Source organism: Coturnix japonica, chromosome 1 (assembly GCF_054131305.1).
Source record: "Coturnix japonica strain WE chromosome 1, WE-NBRP24, whole genome shotgun sequence".
Taxonomy (NCBI): Eukaryota; Metazoa; Chordata; class Aves; order Galliformes; family Phasianidae; genus Coturnix; species Coturnix japonica.
The window spans coordinates 141,357,827-141,369,850 of record NC_140663.1 but is presented as its reverse complement, the minus strand read 5'-3'; the positions used below and the strand labels follow the sequence as shown (position 1 = coordinate 141,369,850).

Genomic DNA, 12,024 nt, shown 5'->3' with positions numbered 1-12,024 from the left:
CTGCCCTGTGAGAGCAGGAATTGAGGGAAGATGGACATGAACCAGCAACGTGCCCTCACGGCCCAGAAAGCCAACCATACTCTGGGCTGCATCCAAAGCAGCACAGTCAGCAGGTCAAGGGAGGTGATCCTGCCCCTCTACTCTGTGCTGTTGAGGCCTCACCTGGAGTACTGCATCCAGATGTGATTTCCTCAGTGTAAGAGAGACATAGACATGTTGGAGCAGATCCAGAAGAGGGCTGCGAAAATGACCCCGGAGATGGAAAGCTTCCCCTACAAAGACAGAGTGAGATGGGGCTGTTCAGCCTGGAGAATGGAAGGCCCCAGGGAGAAGTGAGAGTTGCCTTTCAGTATCTAAAGGGGGGCAATAAGGAAAAAGGGACAGACCCTTTAGCAGGGTCTGTGGTGATAGGACAAGGGGAAATAGTTTCATATTAAAAGAGGGGAGATTTAGACTGGATATAGTGAAGGAGTTTTTTACAATAATGCTGGTGAAGCACTGGAACAAGTGCTGGAACACAGAGTGGAGGTGGTGGGTGCCCTGTCTCTGAAGACATTCAAGGTCAGGCTGGATGGAGCTCTGAGCAACCTGATGGAGTTGTAAGTGGTCCAGTTCATTGCAGAAGAGTTGGACTAAATTACCTTTAAGGGTCCATTCCTTCTCAAACAATTCTGTTATTCTATGAAAGAATTTTGCTTGGGATTTTTTGTTTGGCTTGGGGTTTTTCTTCTCAGCCACATCTCAAGATCATTCATGAACACAGTCAGTTCTCGTGTTGCATCAAGCTCCCAGGAGGAGAAGTCTCTTGCACGGTCAGCTTCTTCCTGCTTCTGAAAGAGACAAGTAAAGTATCACTTCTGACCAGAAATGATGTCACTAACAGAATGAAGGAGGACAGAAGACAAATAGCAGGCTCATCAATCCTAGGTTACCGCACATACAACTGAGAAAGCAAGATGCTGCTCCAGATGAACCTGTCCCCTACATAAGAAGGATCTGTTGCCACCATTGCCAAACAGTTCCTTCTCCAGATGTGCCAGACTTCTGACCCAGCTCCATATTTTGAGTTGCTCTAGAGGATAAGAAATTAGCAAAACAAATGCCACCAGCATTAGTAGGCAAAAAACAACCATTTGATTCTGGCTCTGGGAGACATGTAGGGCAGCCAGCCTCACCCATGTGCATAGTAACCACAAACTTCATGCAAAGTGCAGTGGGGGTGTAGGCTTGCTCTGGACTTGGTACTGCAGTGTCTGATGCATGGACTCAGACATGAACGATCCAAATTGTTTATTACAAGTTCTCACATCACTTATATACCTTCACAAGTTTTCTTTTTCTAGCTTTCCCATTCGCCCCTACATGTCAACAGAACATTCCACAAACACTTATTCAACCGTTTATGTGGGCTCTTATCCAATCAGAGCTGTGAGTTGTTCTTTCTTCTTCTAGAGTGTCCTTGGTTCTCATGCTGTTTATCTTGCTTCACAGCTGCTCTGTACAGTCCTTGTATTCCCACAGAGTACCGATTTTGTCTCTGCTGCAGATGCTCACGGAGCAACCTGGTTACACCTCCATCAAAGAACTCAGAGGCTGTTACCTCATACACCAGTGCACCAGCTCCTTATAAAACACTGGGAGTCTGGAGCAGTTGCCCTTTAGATTAGGGAGGGTCTGTTGAGCAGAGGGGCATCTCCCATCTCAGCCAGATATGAGAAGCTCACACAAGTTCATCCTTCCCAAACAGCAGTGGTTTATTCAACTTCAAAACATCACAAGCAAAGTCAGTTGTTGATGTAAAGCACATTTCCAGTGTCAGGGAAAAGGTGACCTTGGGGGAATCCGTGAAGCTTGGAGAACGGAAACATGTAAGGGCTTGGGGTCTCTTTCTTCCTCTTCTGTAAGTTTTCTTTCACTTCCCCACAAACATTTGATCTTTCAGCATCCTAAGAGATGGGACGTTTTATTTCCATATAGTCACATCTCTTTTTCTTTCCCCTGCTCCTTCATCCTCCCCCAAACAAGCATCCACTTTCCCTAACTGACTCTGACTACAGATATGCCTCCCAAATTTCCAGGGACTGCGGGGAAATATGCCTGGGCCTTATTAGCACAGGAGGAAACAGTGGACTACATGGCTATGTTGTGTTTAGAAGATGGAGAGTCTTACTGCTTACTATAGTGAGGTGAGACACCAGGAAGCAGGAGGTTCGCAGCATCAGCCACCCTGTTCCTCATAATGAGCCCGCCCTTTGTCAGCAGCAGCAGCCACAGCAGAGGAAAATGGAAGCAGAAGGCAGGGGTGGGTAGATCAGGCTTAAAAAACCCTTTTTAATTCACAGGCTGCTTAGCCATCAAGCTGCCCATTCAGAGGCAACTGACTGCTTTTCTTTTGCTGTAAAACTAAAACAGCCTTGCATTGCCCCATGTGCCATTAGTTGGACAGTATGACTCGTGCCCCTAGCTGGCTAACTATAGTTGCAGGAAAACACAGGTACAGACATATACAAATATGCATACATAAATGCTCACAACTGGCATCAGGATTCTTCAAGGCAGGATCTGTGTTTTCCTCTGTCTGTCCAGAAGGCATTCCTCAACATCCTGACCTGGAGTTTGACAGAAGTGTGTATGTCCAGCATTACAGGGCAAGATCTGAGTGCAGGGGAGCACTGACAGCTTTCCAGCTCACACATCTCTGAAGGAAGACACAAGTGAATAGACGTGAAGATTCTGATTTTGAAGTGTTATTAAAAATACTGTTCCTGATGCTCTCTTCTGGGAATACCTAAAGCTGGGCTCCTGGCACGAGAAAGAGAAGGCATCACCAGATACTTACAGGGGCTAAGCAGCTCTTCCCAGTTTTAAGACCGTAGCTTTCTTGGGCTTTGGTCGCTGGAGTTTTAAGGATGTAAGCCCTAATACCAGGAGCAGGGAAAAAGTCATTTCCGTGTGCTTATATACTGTTATGAAGGAAGCGAAAACTCACCATTGGACCTAGAACTGCTGTTTTTATTATACCATGTAATTAAAGCAGCAAAAAGCCCATTGTAGAAATAATCATTGCCAAACTGATTTTAGACCAGTGTGAGTAGAGTTACAATTACACTTCACTGAGACAACCTTTATATTGCATTTACATGTCATGTTGAGTCATGATGGGAGCAAAGGACTTAGAAGAAATATCTTTTAAATTTTGCTTTCTTAGATTTTAAGGAAAGAAAACCTAGTTCTTCAGCCTTTTTTACACCAGATACAGTATTTCCATTTGACTCAGCCAATCTTGCCCAGCGTTAAATTCTGATGACAAATCATGGCTTCTCTTTTTGTTAGGTGCACTCAATGGATTTTGATGACACATGGCATCCTGCCACGCACCCATCTGGGGCTGTGCTCCCTGCTGTGATGGCTCTCACTGAGGCCTTTCCTCAGAAGAAAAAAATCTCAGGTCTTGACCTGCTTTTAGCTTTCAATGTGGGAATTGAGGTGCAAGGCAGGTTGTTACGCTTTTCCAGCGAAGCCAGGAATATTCCCAAAAGGTATGTAAAAATACTTCTAGTAGAAAGTTGAGTGGAAGTACTAATGTATTTAATCAAATGCCAGTTGAAATACAAATGGCACAGATAATTGTATTTTCTGTTATTTGTCCAGCAATTTAGGAAAACTTCAAATGAATTTTAAAACGTAAATATGTTTACATTACTCTTTGCTGCCCGGCAAATAGATTTCTTTTTGAAAGCATCTATGAGCTTACAAAAAAAGTGTTGATTACCTTTCTATTAACTATCAGCAGCAAAAGGGCAACACTGAACAGCACAGGTCTCAAGCTCTTGAGGACAAGGACAACCACACCTCCCTTGCTTGTGCTCAGCACGATGGAATAAATTGTACTCGGCTCATAGCAGAGCCAAAGGAGACAGGGTGCATTTAGGGGGAATATTCATGAAGCACAGGATGGACTAGATTTCTTCTTGCTGTCTTGCGCATTTTCCTTCTACTGGTTTTGCAAAACTTGTTCAGGATAACAAAAAATGCATCCTCCAGTAAGTATAATTTTCAGACAAGTAAAAACTGTAGCACTTTAGCCATCACTGTCTTCTGCATGCCTTGAACAATGAGCAATTCTAGATTTTCATTTACTTTCTGGGGAGGCCTCTGTTAAAACAGATGTGATAGCAGTTTAACTTGTTCCTGGATAAAAGCAACAATTTCTGCCATTAGGACTACAGGTGAAATCTGGATGCATGTTTCTTACAGTCCAATCCATAGCAGTAAAGGGAAATTGATTCTTGAGTGTATTGTGAATCAGTTGAACTGGGTGATCCTGTGGTTTTTTTCCAACCTTGGTGATTCTATGATTCTATGAATCCAAGTAACTTTCTGAACTATAGTAATGATCTTGTTTTTTCAGGTTTCACCCACCAACAGTAGTTGGTACAATGGGGAGTGCAGCAGCTTGCGCAAAACTGCTTGCTCTTAACCAGATGAAATGCAAAAACACCTTGGCTATTGCTGCTTCCTACGCAGGTGCCCCACTGGCTAATGCAGCGACTCAAACGAAGCCCCTCCACATTGGCAATGCTGCTAAGCATGGCCTGGAAGCAGCTTGCTTAGCATCACTGGGTCTTCAAGGAAACAATCATATCTTGGACATGGAGTCAGGGATAGGTGCCTTTTATACAGATTACAACCCACAGACCCTGCCAACCTTGCAGTCCTATCCCTGGCTGTTGGACCAGCAAGATGTGGCCATCAAACGCTTTCCTGCTCATCTTGGAACGCACTGGGTGGCTGATGCAGCGTCTTCTGCAAGGAGGAAGCTTGTCAAGAATAGTGACGACTTGCTTCTCCTTGATAAAATTGAGAAAGTTATTATAAAAGTCCCAGAGGTCAAATATGTGAACAGACCCAGCCCTAACTCAGAACACGAAGCTCGGCACTCCTTCCAGTTTGTTGCCTGCTCTGCTTTGCTGGATGGCAGCATGTCCGTCCAGTCCTTTGCCAGTGAGAAGATTAACCGGCCAGCCTTACAGGAGCTCCTCTGCAAAACACAGCTGGAACACCCTTCTGATAACAAACCCAGCTTCGAGAGTCTTTATTGTGAAGTGACTGTTGTGCTTCAGGATGGCAACACAGTAAGCGACCGCTGCAACACGTTCTATGGACACTGGAGGAAACCTCTGACAAAGCAGGACTTGGAGAAAAAATTTCAATCCAATGCCTCTGCAGTCCTCCCTGCAGAAGCCATAGAAGGTATTATAGAGACTGTGTACAATCTGGAAAACATAGAAGACTGTTCTGTATTAAACATGCTTTTGTCAGGACAGTCAGCTAGAGCACTTCCAGAGAAGCTGCACGTTGACCATTCCAACCCGTAACGCAAATGGAATTCAGGAAAAGCTCTTATTTAATGATGAAAGCACCAAGTAAAAAATTTAGAGATAGCATGCACAGTTCAGTCAGAAGGGCTGAAGATTAATTTAGCTCTCTGTATATGATTATACTGCTAAAGGTAGAGCAATGCCAGCATGCTGCACAACAAATAATTGTTCCTCTTTCTGACAGTAAAAGCCTGCATGTTCTGCTTCCACTTCATCACTTCATAAAGGAATACAAATTCATGGAAATGCTACTGTGAGAAACACCACTATGAGGACAGAAAATAGAAGCCTTTACATAAGCATTGCTGTACATTTAGCTATACAGCCTTCTTGAAGAGGCCACTTGCTATGCCAGAGCTTTGATGTTTGTGCTAAAAGAAATACAGCAAGCACAGTAGTTGCACTTGACGCTCCAAAAGACATCAGGCTTCACTATGGAGACTGGCATTCTGGCACCAGCTTGTAGAGCAAGAGGGACAACCCTATGCTCCTAGTCCTAAAAGCATTATTTCCCAGCCCCATCTTCTTGCTGCTTCATAGTATGGGTTTAGTACTGCCATATTCCCACTTCAATTACAAGGCACTGGCTTAAGAAGAAATTCAGCCCCACTTTCCCCATCAGCAGCCAAAGAGATGACCACACACTTTTGAGGAAATGTGTGCTTAGGCCGTGAGGTATTTAGGTAGGCGAGAAACACTTTATGATGAGCTAAGATATGATAGTCTGATTGCATAATGCAATTTGCATAAATGCAAATGTAGTTCTATTAAAAGATATACTACACTCTCATGAATGGTTGAAAGTTAAACAAAACAGCACATTAATTACAACAGACTGATCGAAACACATCTTGAGACCACCTAGTGTCCATAGGAACAGTCACCTCACCTGGACAAGCAAATCTGTTCCCTCAACTCCTTCCACTTGTCTTAAAATGTGTAAAATGCACCTACAAAAACTTAAATTACAAAATAAAATTAATTTTAGTAAATGAACCCAAAACTGTTTCATTTCTTAGAACAAAAGTTGTCTGTTTTCCACCTGCAAAGTATTAATTTGTACTTAAGTCTCTGACTCTTGGTTTACATAGTTTATCAACAACTATTTTTCTTTTCTTTATCCCTTTTGATTAGAAAGTAAGCCTGAATTACTGGTCAATGCCGAAAATATACTTTGAGACAGACAGGCATTTCCAGCCATGTCACCTGTAATTATACCTGGGTAATCTCAAATGTAAGTTACTGATAATGAGTAGTGCTGTGATTATACCCCACTGGATGAGGAAGGTGCCTACATTACCCTACATAACTGAATACATTTGGATTCATAAAGATAAAATAATAAACACACTCCCAATGCATGTTTTCCAAGTTAAAGGTAAAACAAACAGGATAAATCTGGCAGTAACTATTTGATAAATTACAGGTTAAGAAAAAAAAAAACAAACAACACAAAACAAACAAACAAACAAAAACACACCAAGAACTATGAAGTGTGATAGCTGCATTATTTTATTAATACCATCAAAAGTAGCTAAAATGTTTATGCTTTGCTAAATTGATTTTCTCACGGAAGTCTGCATGATACCCATCAGGCAAGTTTCAGGACTTCCTTTACCATTGTTCCAATTCCATCAAAGATCTCATGCAGAGGAGCCTTGCACATGAAAGCACAGGTAGTAACTATTTTATTGGCTTTATCCACGTGGGATTCACTGACATCTTTGCAAATGTGCTTACATCCAAGCTCTGTTATAGCAGATGCAGTTTCAGCATCAGGAAATCTGTAAATAAAAGAAGATTGCAATAACCATAAAAAGAGATGATACAGCCATAAAGTTATGCCAATGTTAACTTGAATGAGAGAACAACAAGAATATTTAAGTGGTTTTACAACTGACGATGACATGGGACTAAAACAGACTTCCACTGTCAGATCATCTCCATTCCCCACAGCAACTGATCCAATATCTTTGAAAACAGCTGAAATTCACAGTCACAGCACGCCACAAGGTACAGCTCTGTTTAACAGTCCTTTGGTGTGTTTATAATGTGTTATCAAGTGCAGCAATAACTGATCCACAGTATTTTCTGAGATGCTAAATGAACTTGCGGTCACATTAGACCTTTTCCAGCACCACCATATAAAGTCTTCCTCTGGGATTCCGCAGTGAGTTTGATTTTCTGGAGACAAGGCAGGAACAGGGAGAAAAAGGCAATCTCCAACCATCACTGCTGATAACATTTCTGAGTGCAATTTCTTATCAGGAGTTGGCAGTCTTTAAAGCGGCACCAACTTCTGCCATGGTTCTCACTTGCTTCTCTTAAACTGCCACCAGAAAAAACTTCACTGAAAATCCCCAAGCAGACAAAATCCCACAGACACAGTTTAAGTGGCCATTCCAATTATCATATTTTTTTAATGCCACCTGGACAGATCTATTCTTCACTTTGTAAGGTGAATCACAGTCTTCAGAAGTATTCGAGTGAGATAAAGGATTTGCTTTCTTAATATGAACTACAATCTATCGCTCAATTACCACGAATGCAGCAAAGGTGAAGAAGAAAAAATATCCCTCTGTTCTGCCACTTTCAGAGCTGACAAACAATACTTGCGGCAACTCATTAGCACCCACATTGAACAATAAAGTCTGTGCACAAACCTGAGCCTTCAGTGGCTTATGGACAGATGGTTTAAGCAAGAGATAGTGTTCTATTTTTCACACTTTAATTGTAACGTGGATGTTGCTATCATAGGGAAAATCACAAACCAATGTATTTCTGAATTCAGGGATGAACTGCCCCAACTCTGTAATGCATAAGAAGTGCATCTGCCCTAAGAGTACTGTATCAACAATTGCTATGCTAGTGAACGTTTGAAATGAGCAAAATGCCACTAAGAAATAATTACCAAAGAGTTATAGACTCCAGAGGCCTCAGCCCTTTACACAGAAGACTGGCCACTTTCTAATCTTAATTTCCACACAAATGATCAGGGGGTTGGAGCACCTCCCCTATGAGGACAGGCTGAGGGAGTTGGGCTTGTTCAGCCTGGAGAAAAGAAGGCTGCGGGGTGACCTCATTGCAGCTTTTCAATACCTGAAGGGAATCTACACCCAGGAGGGGAGTAAACTCTTCGAAATAGCAGGCTGACAATAGCAGGACTAGGGGAAATGGATCCAAGTTGAAGGAGGGAAGATTTAGGTTGGATGTTAGGGGGAAGTTCTTTACTAGGAGAGTGCTTAGGCCCTGGAACAGGCTGCCCAAGGAGGTTGTGGATGCCCCGTCCTTGGAGGTGTTCAGGCCAGGTTGGACGGGGCCCTGGACAATCTGATCTAGTAAATGTGTATGTTTGGTGGCCCTGCCAGGCAGGGGGGTTGGAACTACATGATCCTTGAGGTCCCTTCCAACCCGGGTCATTCTGTGATTCTGTGATTCTGTAATTAATTCCATGCATTTCCTTCTTACCTTCCATCTACGTTTTTATCTTGGCCAACTGTGACCTCACAACCAGGAAAGACTTTAGCTGCCAGGACTGGTGATATACAGCACAACCCAATGGGCTTTTTAGCACTGTGGAAAGCTCGGAGAGTGGAGTTCACATGCTCATTGACAGTGCAATTCTTGCCATCTACAGCCCAGGAACACAGGTTCTTTGCCACGCCAAATCCACCTTGAAACAAACAAACAAATGCCCAAATCCAAGTCACTGCTAAAAGCCATTAAATTCAACACCAGAAGGATTTCTCCTTTTTACAATGTTATCAAAGCATACATAGGACTTTCAGGTTCCCATACTAAAAGCTCTTGGGTGTATGAAATGTATTAGGTTTATAATTTTAGAAGTTTAGCTGCAGATTTTTTTATACCACGTACTTTCCACGGGCCAGAAAACTTCATTTTTCTGCAGTGAGAAACAGAGAAACTGCACAGATTCATTTGCTAGACAATGGAAGAACTGCACCATCCACTACACACCCCTCAATGACCAAGAGAGGAGGGATCAGAGGAAAGACCAACAGTGGCTTGTTGTTGGCAAGCACCAAACGTAGAATTAATACAAACAGTGGTTTGCCCCTCCACGGTAATTTAATTCACAAGGTTTAGCTTGGAACTTGCAGGAGACCCTTCCCACCTCTAGAATAAAACAAGGTTAACACAGTAAGACAAAAAAGATCATTCATAAAAAGGTATTTGTAATGTATGATATTCTGAAACACGACTCTTGCGAATGATAATTTCCAGTTAAAAATAATGTTTCTGGAAGGTGGTTATAACAAACCATTACTTGCATTTAGTCATCATTTAACTGTACAGATTATATTTTGCATCACAAATTTGCTAGATTGCAGCACAAATTTCTAGATTTAGAGCTATTAGAATAATCACAGGTTATTACAAAGAGTAACCATCCATTATATTTGATTCCTTATGCATAACATGCACAGCATCAACTTTCCTACAATAAACAAACACAATTGTTTTGTTGTGGTTTTTTTTTTTTCCAGAAGAATTTCAAGGGACAACATAAAGCAGTTTTGCATTTTTAATATTTGTGCTTTCCCCCCAAACCCTTTGTCCTCTTCTGAACGTTATCTGGAATCTCTGAAGTGAGGTTTTAATTTTCACACTTAATAGCGCTTATCTGCCTGTAACAGTTATTGCTTGAACTCCCCAATTCCCCTGAGCCTAGATTATAATAGAGCATGAAATTAATGTGGAAAATATTTGCTAGCCTCTATTCCCAGCTCTCTACTCTTGATATCACCAATCCATTATAACCGGGGAAGTGACTTCCCAGCGCAATCCATGTGCTCCCTCTGCCGGCCTCACTACAGAAGGCAGTTTAACTACTTGAGTCAGAACTTAGGCACAGTTGTGAAGACAGCGTTTAACAAAGTTACAGATAATCTGGAAAGTGATTTTGAGCAAGTCAGTTTCCTCATTATGCTTTAGTTTCTTCATTCCTTACTTAACCAGTTCCATTCAGCGTTCCCATCTTCAAGTAGGTACCAAAGCCTTGACAAGTTTCAGAAATACGGAATAGTGTGATATATAAAGAACACTGTGGCATTTTAAATTAATGAACTGGATCACAGAATCATAGAATATGCTGAGCTGGAAGATCAGATAAGGATCAAGTCCATCTCCAAGATGACTTTGTCAGCCCATGAGAACTTGCCTACATTTTTTCTCATCCTCAGAAGTACAAAGACAAAACCCACATACCTCTCAAATTCAAGAGAATGATTTATTAAATCGTGAATTTAATTCACTCTAAGTTCTTTGCAATTGAAGAATCACAGATTATTTTATTGTAAAAACACTTACCAGGGAAAATAACTGCATCAAACTCACTGACTTTCAGCTCAGCCAAATCCTGGATGTTTCCCCTTGCCAGCCTGGCACTTTCAACTAACACATTTCTCTTCTCATCTGCTGGACTTCCTTTTAGGTGATTGACAACATCTCTTTGCTCAATATTAGGGGCAAATATCTTCACCTGGAACAATGAAATGAAGCAATCCTGAGTGTGTAAACTGTACTCTTAACACTGGGACAACAAATGTCACTTAATGAAATTATCTTGAATTTCAAAAGCCTTTTATGGTGAGTACATTTCACAGGATGGATCTGTTGCATTAAATAAATGAAGGCTCAGATCATGTATCAGCGAGGATAAACCAAGCTGTTCTCCCCATCCTATTCCTAAAGCTTTTTCATAGGGAGTGCACTCTTTGGCCAACATTACTCATTTTGGTGGGGCTTGCAGGTAACCTAAAGAACAAGGAGAACACTGTGATTGGTACCACTGCAAGACTGGATGCATGGCAGAGTTTACCGGAAGGCTGCTCCTAGCTCTTATGGATCAGAGTGCTAAAGCAGATGTAAGAAGAAAATTTAGTACAGAAAGATGCAAACTTTACAAGCATTTCTAACACAGACATGACTCACCCTTCCTGGCAGCAGGAAGTAAACAAAGCAAAGGACATAAATTGGTTAGGTACCAAATGTGAAACCCTCATCAGAAACACAGAGGAAGGCCGACATGGGCTGTTCTCACATGTGTTCTGATCCTTGCTTTGCAGACATCTCAGTGTTGCTGCTGTAGTCAATTTCAGGGAGGTGAAGTTGTGCTGAACAGGGGGCTCTGTGTGCTCGCAGCGGCAGACCCCTGGCCATGGCTGCTCGCAGACAGACAGCCACCCCTTGCTGTCACGAGAAACCGCAGACAGGTCCACCGCACCCCGCTACATCCTGCTCTCAACTTCTCAGAGGGATCTGAGCTACCTAAAAGGTATCAAATGCCATCCGAAAGCGGAACCCCGACCTGGGGACGGCCACGGACCACCCCCAGCTCCCCGACAAGGAGGGCCCTCCGGGGCACCGCTCGCCCGCAGCCGCCTGAGGTGGAAAGGGCCGCGCCGGGGGGTGATCGCGCTCCTACCTGAGCGCCGCCGCGGCTGAGGTGCACCAGCGCGGCCGAGGCCTCGTGAATCTCGCTGCCGTCAAAGACGCCGCAGCCGGCCAGCACCACAGCCACCCGCTTGCCCATGGCGGCCGCAGAGGCAGAGGGCGGCATCCAACCACAAGGCGGCAGCAGTGCCCAACGCCGCAGACCAAAAGGAGGTTGGGGAAGAGG

General features: G+C 43.0%; 2 protein-coding genes and 1 long non-coding RNA gene across 3 annotated transcripts; 1 reads left to right on the top strand and 2 right to left on the bottom strand.

The window, feature by feature from the left end:
* Positions 1-2,991: 2,991 nt before the first annotated feature.
* On the bottom strand, positions 2,992-6,407 carry LOC146762761 (uncharacterized). Its single transcript, XR_014948437.1, has 2 exons — positions 6,271-6,407; positions 2,992-5,276 (listed from the first exon to the last, which is right to left on the bottom strand). It is a non-coding gene; the product is annotated as an uncharacterized LOC146762761 (long non-coding RNA).
* ACOD1 (aconitate decarboxylase 1) lies at positions 3,343-6,377 on the top strand. Its single transcript, XM_085553666.1, has 2 exons — positions 3,343-3,539; positions 4,412-6,377. Exons 1-2 carry the CDS (start codon positions 3,343-3,345, stop codon positions 5,376-5,378), a joined length of 1,164 nt encoding a protein of 387 aa, XP_085409792.1. The 3' UTR covers positions 5,379-6,377.
* A 468-nt stretch (positions 6,408-6,875) lies between the features above and the next one.
* LOC107308050 (glutamine amidotransferase-like class 1 domain-containing protein 3, mitochondrial) lies at positions 6,876-11,966 on the bottom strand. Its single transcript, XM_015851623.2, has 4 exons — positions 11,830-11,966; positions 10,713-10,884; positions 8,850-9,054; positions 6,876-7,165 (listed from the first exon to the last, which is right to left on the bottom strand). Exons 1-4 carry the CDS (start codon positions 11,962-11,964, stop codon positions 6,973-6,975), a joined length of 705 nt encoding a protein of 234 aa, XP_015707109.2. The 5' UTR covers positions 11,965-11,966; the 3' UTR covers positions 6,876-6,972.
* Positions 11,967-12,024: the final 58 nt, after the last annotated feature.

What these genes read in the sequence shown, in the direction of transcription:
- ACOD1 (XM_085553666.1), top strand. Translation starts at nt 3,343, where the DNA reads ATGGATTTTGATGACACATGGCATCCTGCCACGCACCCATCTGGGGCT. An exon ending in GCCAGGAATATTCCCAAAAG is followed by an intron (nt 3,540 to 4,411) that starts GTATGTAAAAAT and finishes TTGTTTTTTCAG; the next exon opens with GTTTCACCCACCAACAGTAG.
- LOC107308050 (XM_015851623.2), bottom strand. Translation starts at nt 11,964, where the DNA reads ATGCCGCCCTCTGCCTCTGCGGCCGCCATGGGCAAGCGGGTGGCTGTG. An exon ending in TCAGCCGCGGCGGCGCTCAG is followed by an intron (nt 10,885 to 11,829) that starts GTAGGAGCGCGA and finishes TCATTGTTCCAG; the next exon opens with GTGAAGATATTTGCCCCTAA. An exon ending in GATAAAAACGTAGATGGAAG is followed by an intron (nt 7,166 to 8,849) that starts GTAAGAAGGAAA and finishes TTTTATTTACAG; the next exon opens with ATTTCCTGATGCTGAAACTG.